This window comes from Salvelinus alpinus, chromosome 27 (genome assembly GCF_045679555.1).
Source record: "Salvelinus alpinus chromosome 27, SLU_Salpinus.1, whole genome shotgun sequence".
Lineage (NCBI taxonomy): Eukaryota > Metazoa > Chordata > Actinopteri > Salmoniformes > Salmonidae > Salvelinus > Salvelinus alpinus.
Window position 1 is genome coordinate 33,521,189 of NC_092112.1, and position 13,085 is coordinate 33,534,273.

The following is a 13,085-nucleotide window of genomic DNA, read 5'->3' on the forward strand; positions in this document are numbered from 1 at the left end:
ATATATGTAATGTATACAATAACTACAGTATGTATTCATACTATGAATCTCCCATATCCATGGGATGTCCACTGCCTTCTGCAAAACATTTTTGTATTATGTTTATTCAATGATAGATCAAACATACAGGGTTAACTTTGATTGAACATTTAAAGAGGAGCTGGATTGTAGAGGCCTATGCTGCCACCTACTGTATTAACAGCAGAGGTGTAGGCATCCTGATAAACAAGAATATACCATTTTCCCTTATATCCCAGCACATGGACCAAGAAGGCTGTTTTCTAATTTTGAAATGTACATTACATTATTTTTTTAGATAGAATTCAAGCTATGTTTAATCAAATCCAGACAGGAACTATAATTTAAATCACACATTCCACAAGTTAAATAGACACAGAAATAAAAAAGGCAAATTCAAGGAGCCTCCAAAGATGCTGAAAATGTTAATCTCCACAAATAATTTACAGGACACCTGGAGATTACTATTCTCAACTACAAAAGACTACTACAAAGTAAGAAAATCTATTCAAGAATTGACTACATTTTTCTTTCCAAAAATGCACTCAACAATATACTGGGTTAAAAAGTCCATGACGTAGTGATATCGGATAATTATCCTGCATCATGCATAACTACACCAACAGAAAATACAATTAGTGACATATGGAGAATGAACAGAACACATCTTCAAGACCCGACATTTACTAAATATGCAAACAATTTTTTTTAAACTTTACCATTACAAATGTAGACATAGAGGACAGAGAAAAACTGACCCCCGACATATTCTGTTAGAAATTAAAATGAATGAAAAATAAATCACCATTTTAGAAAAGGCCCATAAAAAATATTTACAAGGTAAAGAAGAAAATACAATTTCTGAACTTAAGAAAGAATATGATCTTTTATTTTTTAAGAGAGCCAACAACTACAGGTTAAATTCAAATAAAGCACACAATTGAATGGCAAATAAACCTGGTAAACACCTCGCAGCCCTCACAAAACGAATACACGTCAAACCAGTTATAATTTTAAAATATGATACAAATGCTTTAATTAGAAACAACAATGCTATTAATTACCATTTTAAAAGCTTCTATGAAAATTCTATATACTGTTATGTTTTTGTCCTGTCTAATTCTTTCTGCTAGCGGTTTAATTGCAAGTGCAGACAGGAGGGGGGAGAGAGGACATCCCTGTCTTGTGCTCCTTTTTAAAGCAAGTTAATCAGATCATGTATTATTTGTATATTTTTTTTCTTTATGATATTTATATAACATTTTAATTAAATGTATTATTTGAAAGCTGGAAGGCTGAAGGCTTCCGAAGTTTTGAATAGAAATGGCCATTCGAGACGGTCAAAAGCCTTTTCAGCATCAACAGCCATTATTGATAAATCTACATCTTGTTTTTTTTAGCTTATTGTATTATACTGAACATGTCCTTGTATTTGTTCGCAAGTGTCTATTTTTAATAAACCCTATTTGATTAATATGGATCAAGTCTGGTAAGAACTTTGCCATTCTGTTTGATACATGGAATTAGGAAGCACTGAATTGAGTGACGTGTTGTCAAATATTTTGTCCCAGAATGTTGACTAAAATTCTATGGGAAAGCCGTCCATACCTGGTGCTTTTCTCGGCATGAATATTTTAACAGTGTCTAATATTTTGTTATGGTTGATTTCTATTTTTAGTGATTTGTTTTTGTCTGCTGATAGTTGCTTCAGGGTTGTTGAGTCTAAGAAAGCTGTAGGATCAGTCCAACTGTTGTTTAATTCTGATTTACAGGTATCAGTATTGGTAAACATGAATATAAACTAAATGTATTTGCCAACGATCTTCTGATATACCTGACTAATATTGAAAACTCAATGCCCCCCTCAATATAAATATTTCCAGAATACTCTAAAATCTCATGATATAAAATGTATTTGGGAATAAACGTAAATAATGGCAATAGGAAAAATCACTCATTATCTACAGCAATCCTTTAAGTGGATCACAACAAATATTTAAGATGCGAAATAAGTGACAACAAACAACACATATATAAAGATAACTTTATTCCATTACTCAACAACATAAAAACAGATCTAATTATATTAAACAATAGGAAATACAATTATTTTCATTACAGAATTCAAAAGCAATTTTGGACTGATCAATGTAGACATTTTCTAAATCATGGAACTTAAAAATGTTATATCACAACATTTTTATCTGAAATCTTTTGAACATCAGAGCAATGTTGAGGGAATCCTATTTCAGTCAGAAAAGTATACTCATATGATATGTAAGATATACAAAACCTTGCAGAGAGTCTATATTGGAACCAACATTTAAAAATAACTGATATTTGCGCAAGATCAAATCAAATTTATTTATATAGTCCTTCTTACATCAGCTGATATATCAAAGTGCTGTACAGAAACCCAACCTAAAACCCCAAACAGCAAGCAATGCAGGTGTAGAAGCACGGTGGCTAGGAAAAACTCCCTAGAAAGGCCAAAACCTAGGAAGAAACCTTGAGAGGAGCCAGGCTATGAGGGGTGGCCAGTCCTCTTCTGGCTGTGCCGGGTGGAGATTATAACAGAACATGGCCAAGATGTTCAAATGTTCATAAATGACCAGCATGGTCAAATAATAGTAATCACAGTGAACAGGCCAGGGTTCCATAGCCGCAGGCAGAACAGTTGAAACTGGAGCAGCAGCCCGGCCAGGTGGACTGGGGACAACAAGGAGTGATCATGCCAGGTAGTCCTGAGGCATGGTCCTAGGGCTCAGGTCCTCCGAGAGAGAGAGAGAAAGAAAGAAAGAGAGAAAGAGAGAATTAGAGAGAGCATACTTAAATTCACACAGGATACCGGATAAGACAGGAGAAATACTCCAGATATAAGGGACTGACCCTAGCCCCCCGACACAAACTACTGCAGCATAAATACTGGAGGCTGAGACAGGAGGGGTCAGGAGACACTGTGGGACTGATAGAACACTCCGATGGAGGGAGTGATAGAACATAATTACAGTTAACGAAAATGCACGTTTAATCCAGTATAAACGAATGTACAGAATGTATTATACAAGAGACAAAATTCACAAATTCTACAGCACAAAAGTCTCTTCTTCTTATTGGTGTCCTTTAGTAGTGGTTTCTTTGTAGCGATTCAACCATGAAGGCCTGATTCACGCAGTCTCTTCTTCTTATTGGTGTCCTTTAGTAGTGGTTTCTTTGTAGCGATTCAACCATGAAGGCCTGATTCACACAGTCTCTCACATCTGAACAGTTGATGTTGAGATATGTCTGTTACTTGAACTCTGTGAAGCATTTATTTGGGCTGCAATCTGAGGTGCAGTTAACTCTAATGAACTTATCCTCTGCAGCAGAGGTAACTCTGGGTCTTCCTTTCCTGTTGCGGTCCTCATGAGAGCCAGTTTCATCATAGTGCTTGATGGTTTTTGGGACTGCACTTGAAGAAACTTTCAAAGTTCTTGAAATGTTCCGTATTGACTGACCTTCATGTCTTAAAGTAATGATGGACTGTCGTTTCTCTTTGCTTATTTGAGCTGTTCTTGCCATAATATGGACTTGGTCTTTTACCAAATAGGGCTATCTTCTGCATACTCCCCCTACCTTGTTACAATACAACTGATTGGCTCAAATGCATTAAGAAGGAAAGAAATTCCACAAATTAACTTTTAACAAGGCACACATGTTATTTGAAAAGCATTCCAGGTGACTACCTCATGAAGCTGGTTGAGAGAATGCCAAGAATGTGCAAAGCTGTCATCAAGGCAAAGGGTGGTTACGTTGAAGAATCTCAAATATATTTAGATTTGTTTAACACTTTTTTGGTTACTACATGATTCCATATGTGTTATTTCATATTTTGATGCCTTCACTATTATTTTACAATGTAGAAAATAGTAAAAATAAAGAAAAACCCTTGAATGAGTAGGTGTGTCCAAACTTTTGACTGGTACTGTACATGTTTTTAAATAATATTCTTAGAACGTTCTCTGAACTTTACTAAAGTTTTCTTGTGTGTTTTTATGGAACGTTTTCTGAACAATTTGAGAACATGACTTTAAATAGAATCATGAGAGAACCTGTAGGAAAAGTTATGCTGAAGTACTGAAATTCCCACAGAAGAACATTGTTTCTTAAAGTTCTCTGAACTATTTTACAAAATTGTCAATGTCAAACCAGTGGGAGAATGTTCCTAGAACATTACCAACATTTAAATTAAATGTAACCACATTTGAACTTTTAGGAAATGTTCAGTTAAAGTAATGATTTTTTTTTGTTAAGTTCCTTAAATGTGCTGAGAATGTTCCAAAGCCAAGCAACTATCCTGCCCTGAACAACCATGCTCTCATCAAGCTTTAAAACCTCTTACGGATCGGACCCCATACATACATTTTATGTATGGGTGGTCCCGGGAATTGAACACACTACCCTGGCATTACAAGCACCATGCTCTACCAACTGAGATATAAAGGACCACTGTTGTTTGATGCAAGAAACCACTTTACAAAATAAAATGCATTATTATTCCCATACCATTATTACAGAGAATCAGACAAATCATGCTACCCTCTGCCTATTGGCTATTTAGCTTCTTCAAGCCTTTTTTTAAATACAACAATGCCCCTTTAAGACAAAAAAGCTATTTTCATACTCACTTGTGAAAGATGTTTAGAAATGTACAAAGGATAAGAACAAATGTGCACACTTGGCTACATGCAGCTCCCGCTTTGATCTCAAAACAAGCGTATCTACTCATGACCGCACATGCTGTAAACACAGTCCAGTTCAACGTGAATGGCACAGATCCATATATGGCAATGGTCTATTTGCATATAGGCCTACTGCAGCTCTGATTGTTTTTTTTGCACTGGTCTGTGTAGAGTACGGGCTGAGTCTTGAGTGTCAATGCAATAGAATTCTACTACGATGCCTACAACAAAATCTCTTGCATAGTTAGTTCTGCGAACGAAGTCTTGCATAGTTTGTTTTGTTTCGGTATGTTGCATTGAAAGTGGATAATATTGCGTTAATTCGATCACAATTCCCACAGTAAAGGGAAACGTAGTGTGTTCACTAAAGGGGAAAACTCTAGAAAGTTGAGTGAAGTAGTTCAATCTCGTGCAGGTTGATATTTCTTCTGTTTGGCAGTCCCGGGGAGTTGCGCTCCGCAGATTAGAGGGAACATTGCTCAGGAAAAACAGACGAGTTTCTCACTACTAATTACCAGTTGGAGGGCCGTTCAAGTGGATTTGTCCAAGTCGTATGTGATAAATTCCCACTTGGTCATTAACGCAGCACACTTCCATGGTTGTTTTTTTGTACCTTTATTTAACTAGGAAAGTCAGTTAAGAACAAATTCTTATTTACAATGACAGCCTAGTGGGGAACAGTGGGTTGATTGCCTTGTTCAAGGGCAGAACGACAGATTTTTACCTTGTCAACTCGGGCATTCAATCAAGCAACCTTTCGTTTACTGGCCCAAAGCTCTAACCACTAGGCTACCTGCCGCCTCATTGACTCTCCCATTTAACTGCCCCTAATTGACACTTTTTTTGCTACAAGTCCATTGGAGAGGATCATTTTGAGCAAAGTGAGGTGTAGAATCACTGATCTACAAATAGTGTAGAATCACTGATCTACAAATAGTATTCCCTGCCTAATAATAGATTTTGTGCAGTCAAGATTCGCAGAGCTATGCCTCCCCTGAGCCCGCCAAACACACGCACGCACACACGTACACCAGGAGGCTGAAAGCAGCATGGGTCAGCCGCAGAACAGTGCTCCTGGAGCAGATTAGGTAGTTAAATGGCTTGCTCAAGGGCAAAAAGGCAGAAGGTGGCACCTGAAACTCTGATGCCAGCAACCCTTCAGTTGCCAGCTCACTCCCGCCAAATATTTCCTTGTCCGTTATTGGGTCCAAAACAGCAAAGCTCTGGTTACTGGCCTGCTGAAATATCCAACAATTCACAGACTCCCCCCAACGTGACATCTGTGATAGGATATCGAGTAATATATATCTGATGGGCGTACATATAATGAAATCGTCTCCATCCCCTTTTTCTCCATCTCTGGACCCTTTTTGACTCTGGGTTTCTGTGCTGCCCTTAGTGATGCTTTGATTATATACAGTATTACTTAGATCAGTGCATTCGGAAAGTATTCAGACCCCTTGACACTTTTCTAATTTTGTTATGTTACAGCCTTATTTTAAAATGGATTACATTTGTTTTTTTCCTCATCAATCTACACACAATACCCAATAATGACAAAGCGAAAACAGGTTTGTAAATGTATTACAAATAAAAATCAGAAATACCTTATTTACATAAGTATTCAGACCCTTTGCTATGAGACTCAAAATTGAGCTCAGGTGCATCCTGTTTCCATTGATCATCCTTGATATGTTTCTACAACTTGATTGGAGTCTACCTGTGGTAAATTCAGTTGATTGCACATGATCTGGAAAGGCACACACCTGTCTATATAAGGTCCTACAGTTGACATTGCATTTCAGGGTACCCCAAAAAATTCTGCAGCATTGAAAGTCCCCAAGAACACAGTGGCCTCCATCATTTGTAAATGGAAGAAGTTTGGAACCACCAAGACTCTTCCTAGAGCTGGCTGCCTGGCCAAACTGAGCAATTGGGGGAGAAGGGACTTGGTTAAGAACCTGGTGGTCACCCTGATCGAGCTCTAGAGTTCCTCTATGGAGATGGGATAACTTTTCAGAAGGACAACCATCTCCATAGCACTCCACCAATCAGGCCTTTATGGTAGAGTGGCCATGGGTTGACCTTGAGAGAGGTTGGGCAGAGAGTGCAGCCCAATCTGAGCCGCTTCACCGTAGCGTCCATCATTCCATCATCTGGACGTTCCAAAAGGATAATAGGTACGTACTGCAGACATTGGACCTATCTACTACTTTTACTACTTGACAGTAGAACAACGTAAAGCACAGTAAAGACGGTAGATTCCAATACATACTGTAAGGGGAAACAAAGTCAATGTTTCATGTATTACTGTATGCATGTATGAAATTGACAGCTATATTACTTTGTAACATGTTTAACTTTTATACTGTATTACTGTAGTGTTCACTGTACTGTATACTATTTTGTTATTGTAGAACTGAAAGACGATCATCACTTGGAGGTAGAACGCGTCTATTTACAGACTAACAGGAGGCTGCCACTGTGCAAATGTCATAAGACTGCGGGAAATCCAACAACAAATTTTTGAAAACCCTGCCATTTTCCAACCATAGCCTGCATCCTTAAGGAACACCATCTCCGAATGAAGCAAATCTACAGAGTCCCATTTGAAAGGAATTCCCAAAGAGTGAAGGATAAACGGTACAAATATGTGCAAGTAAGTAATGTACTAGTATTACACTCTTGAAACATTGCCAGTGAACTCTACTACACAGCAATTACAGTATTCACTGTCATTTCAGAGAATCATGGATTTGGATGCAAGTCCCATGCCCCAGGAAATCAAATTCATAGATGAGGCTGGATTCAATTTGGCGAAGACGAGGAGGAGAGGAAGGAACATCATTGGTCAACGTGCCATCATTGAGGTACCTGGCCAGTGCAGGAGAAATGTCACCATATGTACAGCTATGAGCCACAATAGGGTCCTCCATCGCCATGCCACCCATGGGATCATACAACACTGCCCATCTCCTTAATTTCCTGAACACCTTACACAACAATCTTTTTCTATCGGGATGCTCAGGTCTACAACTGGTTCCATGACTATCCTAGGTTTACAATTCTCTATCTCCCACCATATTCCCCATTTCTCAACCCCATTAACAAGTTGTTTTCAGCATGGCGGTGGTAGGTGTATGATCGCAAACCCCATGAACGTATGGCCCTTCTCCAGGCAATGGCCTGTGGTGACATTCCAGCAGAGTCCTGTCAGGGGTGGATGTGTAATGCCAGAAGATATTTCCCCCGCTGTCTGGCCAAGAAGAATATCACCTGTGATGTTGATTAAAATCTGTGGACGGACCAAAACAACAGACATGACTGATTTTGTATTTGTTTCTTGACTTATGATTTAGATTTGACAGTTTCTTTATCTATTCCGTACGATTGATCTAACATACAGTACAGTAGTACAAATAGGACTATTTTTCTTCCTTTACATATGCAAAATATATTTACTGTATGTTTGCATTTTTACTGTATGTGTGCTTACAGTTTGCTGTTTGACATGTATTGATTCATGTTGAAATATAAAACATACATTTTTGCATTTGTATTCCTTTCTTGTTTGAGTACACACACAATATACAGTATCACAGCAAAATCTTTGTCTTTACAGTGAAATAGGTTCTGATAGTAGTGTTTTGAATATGTCACATTAGTGTGATCTGGGTTTCACTAAGTTAGATTCATTTGATGTGTGTGTCTCATTTGTATGCAGAGTTTAATTTTGAGCAGGGAGTACATGATTAATGTGTTTTATTTTGCAAGATATCTGTGGGGTTTGGGAAATTGGCAAACTGTTTTGTGTTTTGTGTTGAGAGTTTTGAGTACCTGAGATGTAGTTTCAGCAAATGTGTGTTAATAATTGGTAAAAACTGTAAGTGCCTGAAGGTCCCACAAAGATGACGTGTGTTGGCCAGAGCAGTTACAATGACATTAGTTTGGGCAACACTGGACTGACAGTGAGAAAAACAATATTTGGAGTAGTAGCCTCTGTTTATTAACTTACATCAGAGTTTCACCTTCTGCCATTTGTGCTCTTGAGCAAGGCACTTAACCCCTAATATGCTCCAGGGGCGGGGGTATAGCCTGAGCCAGGGGAGGCGTAGCTCTGCGAATCTTGATTTCACAAAATCTATTATTTGGCAGGGAATACTATTTGTAGATCAGTGATTCTACACCTCACTCAAGATGATCCTCTGGGGCATCCCGAGTGGCGAAGTGGTCTAAGGCACTGTATCGCAGTGCTAGCGGTGCCACTCGAGAAGCTGGAGTCCAGGCTCTGTTGCAGCCGGCTGCGGCCGGGAGACCCATGGGGCGGCGTACAATTGGCCCAGCGTCGTCCGAGTTAGGGGAGGGTTTGGCCGGGCAGGGATGTTCCTGTCCCATCGCGCACTAGTGACTCATGTGGCGGGCCAGGCACAATGCACGCTGACATGGTCAGCGCTTCCTCCGACACATTGGTGCGGCTGGCTTCCGGGTTAAGCGGGCGTTGTGTCAAGAAGCAGTGCGGCTTGGCTGGGTTGTGTTTCAGAGGACGCACTGCTCTCGACCTTTGCAGCGATGGAACAGGACTATAACTACCAATTGGATACCACACAATTGGGGAGAAAAAGGGGTAATAAAAAAAATGATGATCCTCTACAACTGACTTGGAAGTAGTAGAAAAGTAGTAGAAAAAAGTATTTGTCAATTAGGGGAAGTTAAATGGGAGAATCAATGAAACCAACCATGGTAGTATACAGGGAAAAAAATTGGAAATCCAAGATCAGAATTTTTGTTTCTGGACACGGCCTGGGTATCACAGCAGCTCACTCACTTTCTGTACAGCACTTTGATATATCAGCTGATGTAAGAAGGGCTATATAAATAAATTTGATTTGATTATCTTGGCACTGTGGCACGGTATGGACAGCTATTAATAGATTAATTAATAGACAATAGATTAATAGAATGGATTTAGAACTCCTATTTTGTAAGGGACAGGAAATGTTGCCTGTGCATTTGGCCAATGACAGGCATTCCACATTTAACACCAACCCACATGTGAAAATCTAAATATCAAGTATTTTGGGGGGTTGTATGCAAAAACAAAAATGTTTCCGTTTTTCGATGTCTATCCAAGAAAAACGAAGTCCCCCCCCGCTGTTTTCTCACTCCTGATTGCCTCGATTTAATGCAGAAAACAAATGATCCCAACTTACCCTTGGCAGCCACTATCTTTTGATCTTTCTCTCCTCCACTCTTAGTCTCCAAAGCTACTACACTCTTAGAGGATAAGGTGCTATTTAAAACCGTAAAGGGTTCTTCTGTTGTCCCCATAGGAGAACCCTTTGAAGACCCTTTTTGGTTCCAGTTAGAACCATTTTGGCTTCCATGTAGAACCCTTTCTCCAGAGTAGATAACAAGCGGTACTTGCTGCTCTATTTTTACCTCTATCGAGTGCCTGAAGGTCTCACAAAGATAGTCCAGTGTTGCCAGAACTGACAGTGAGAAAAACATTACTTTGAGTAGTAGCCTCTGTGTATTAACTTAAATGATAGATAAAGAAACGAGACATAACACAAATTAAAAATAAATCCCACATAATGAGATGCCTCAGGTTCTATTGTGGTATTATCAAATACAATAATCCCAAATGGTTCCTAGAGAAGGTGCTCTTATCCTCGTTAATATAAAGATTAGAAAGCTAAGAAGTAACTATGTGTCCACTCTAGTTTGTGAAGCTGGTCTGGTTATGCCTGCCTGGGTCATCAGTAAGAGGACTGAAAAATGTATTAACACCATCGAATTAATACTGTATGTAATCAAAGCATCACTAAGGGTAGCACAAAAACCCAGAGTCAAAAGGGTACAGAGATGGAGAGAAGGGGGTGAAGACGATTTCATTCTATGTATGCCTATCAGATATGCATTACCCAATAGCCTATCACAGATGTCACGTTGGTTGGGAGTCATCAAAGACGTTGCTGATGTCATTTTAAATATGCCACTAGGTGTCAGTCTTTCATTGTTTAAACTCAAGGTGTTACCATAGTGTATATAACAAAATATATATGTGACAATCTCAAGTTATTAGATAAAATGATCTATCATTTGCTATAATTGTATTTTCATTTTACTTCAGATGCATCAGCATTATGAGCATTATTATGAGATGTTTACCAGCAGATTTACACTGTGTGCAACAATATTGACATAGGCACTATACGGTGATTGGAAAATGCAGATCTGCTAAATCTGTAACTATCACAGATGTGCATTTTTGTATTTTTTCCTCTCAAGACAATTTCGTGTCCGTCTAATGTCGCTAGACGTTAGTACTGAAAAATCTATAAACTTAAATCTTAACAGTGATTTGTTTTTCTCTAGGTCTATGCAGCACAAGTTTATGCCTCTTCAGGTTTATATTTTAGCTTCAATAATTTGCGAGTAATGGCAATACTGTATCTAGTGAACATGCAATCAGTAACACTGGAGAGTTCAGTATGTGCATGAGTTGTTTTGGTGCTTCGTTTAGTTGCTAGTTGTCGACATATTTATCACAATTATAATTTTTTTGTGTTCATCCCATTAAATTATAGCATCATATTTTTAATTGTATGGTGGTTGGAAAAACATGCCTTGCCAGAAGCGTAGTATATGCAAGACAGTATACAAGACATTTAGATTGTAAAATCTAGTACTTGTGATTAAGGCATGTTCTGATTCACCAGCCTGTCCTTACGCATAGATCTCTCTTCCCCTCGCAATATCTCTGCAGATAATCTTCCGAAAGATTGCCGATGTGAAGAAGGAGGAGGAAGAGCGCCGGCAGCAGAAGAATGAAGTAATGCTCTCCATTCCTGTTGACCACCCGGTTCGCAAGCTCTTCCAGAAGTTCAAGCAGCAGAAAGAGATTCGCATGCCAATCCAAGCTCAGCCTGACCTGGAGCGTAACCGGCTTCAGGTTGAGCACCACCACCCCCTTACCAATCTCCCACACCAACAGTGTCAGACTCACCCCTTGCAGCACCAAAATGGCTCACCGATGCAGAATGGGGCACCTGGCACAGGTGGAGGGACTACCAGCGGTGGCTCCAGTGTAGTTACTGTCTCCCAGATCACCCCGTTGCAGAGTTCACTGGCCTATGTCCACACTGGGGAGCCCATTCACACTGGTTGTCACGAGGTCAAGGAGCTGAAGCCCAGTGTGGTGGACCAGAACTGCCTGAGGGTCACCAGTCTGGTACGGCCCAGGAGTGGAGGTGGTGGTCAAGGCTGGATGCGGTTTAAGAATGCTACTACAGCGGCAGTGCCCCTGGCCCCTGATGAACCTGAAGGGCCACAGCAGAAAGAAGAGGAGGAATGGGGTGACGTGTCCCAATCCTCAGAACAGTTGACTGAGGACAGCAAGAGCCAGGAGGCAGAAGGTGGGGAGAGCAGCAGCGGGGGTGGCGCCAGCAGCACAGGAGAGGGGGGCGACGAGAAGAGCGCACTCCACAAGACAGACTCCTGCGACAGTGGCATTACCAAGAGTGATCTTCGGATCGACAGGGCAGGGGACGCACCAAGCCCCTATGAGCGGAGTCCAATGGGGAGAAGTCCTTTTGAACACAGCCTCAGGGTTGGGAGTGTGGGCGTGCTTGGCCACCCCTTCCAACCCATGTCTGAACAGGTGCTGCTCCAGTCCACTCTCCAGGAGGCCAAGCTGGAGCTGAAGGGAGATATCCAGATGCTGAGTGGCCGTTTAGCAACACTTGAAGCCCAAGTTAGTGAGATCCTGAGATTGCTGTCTGAGAAGAGGAGGCTCTCACTGCCGCAGACCTCTACCCCCAAGGCTAAGATCAAATGCCAGGACATCTTCACCGTGTCAAGACCTGTCACACCGGACATTGAGAGAGACGATGGACCTTTTTGAATTACAAAAAAACATTGATGTATTTATTTGCCTTTGACTTCCGTGCCCAATCTTTTAATTTAATGGACAAAATGAGGTAACTGGACACAGAATTTTCGTGGGAAATAGTTTTAGTGTAAATAACCATTTGCATGTCCAGCTGGATTCTGGCCTGCCAAAGACATTTTCAAGAAACCTTTGGATTGAAATTGCTTGTACATTTATGCAGTTGACTGCATGCATAGATGATTTTAAGATACAGATTTTTCACTGTACAGTACCTTCAGTACAGTACCACAGGGATTTAACAATTTTTGACTTTGTTGATGTACTTTCATGTTGTCTGTTCTTCCCAGGTCCAGTCTATAGACCTTCTATACCGAGCACAAACAGCTAAGCAGTAAAGCGATTTGTAAGAGCTTGGGTCACATAAACAAATACATTACCGGAAAAAAACTGGA

The 13,085-nt window shown here is 40.2% G+C and overlaps 1 protein-coding gene across 1 annotated transcript in view; it reads left to right on the forward strand.

The window, feature by feature from the left end:
* Positions 1-13,085, forward strand: part of kcnh5a (potassium voltage-gated channel, subfamily H (eag-related), member 5a) — a 124,484-nt gene extending 111,399 nt beyond the window's left edge. Inside the window, exon 12 of the mRNA XM_071370390.1 lies at positions 11,509-13,085. Coding sequence (XP_071226491.1) covers positions 11,509-12,645 — 1,137 coding nt within the window. The 3' untranslated portion in view covers positions 12,646-13,085. The remainder of the gene's footprint in view (positions 1-11,508) is intronic.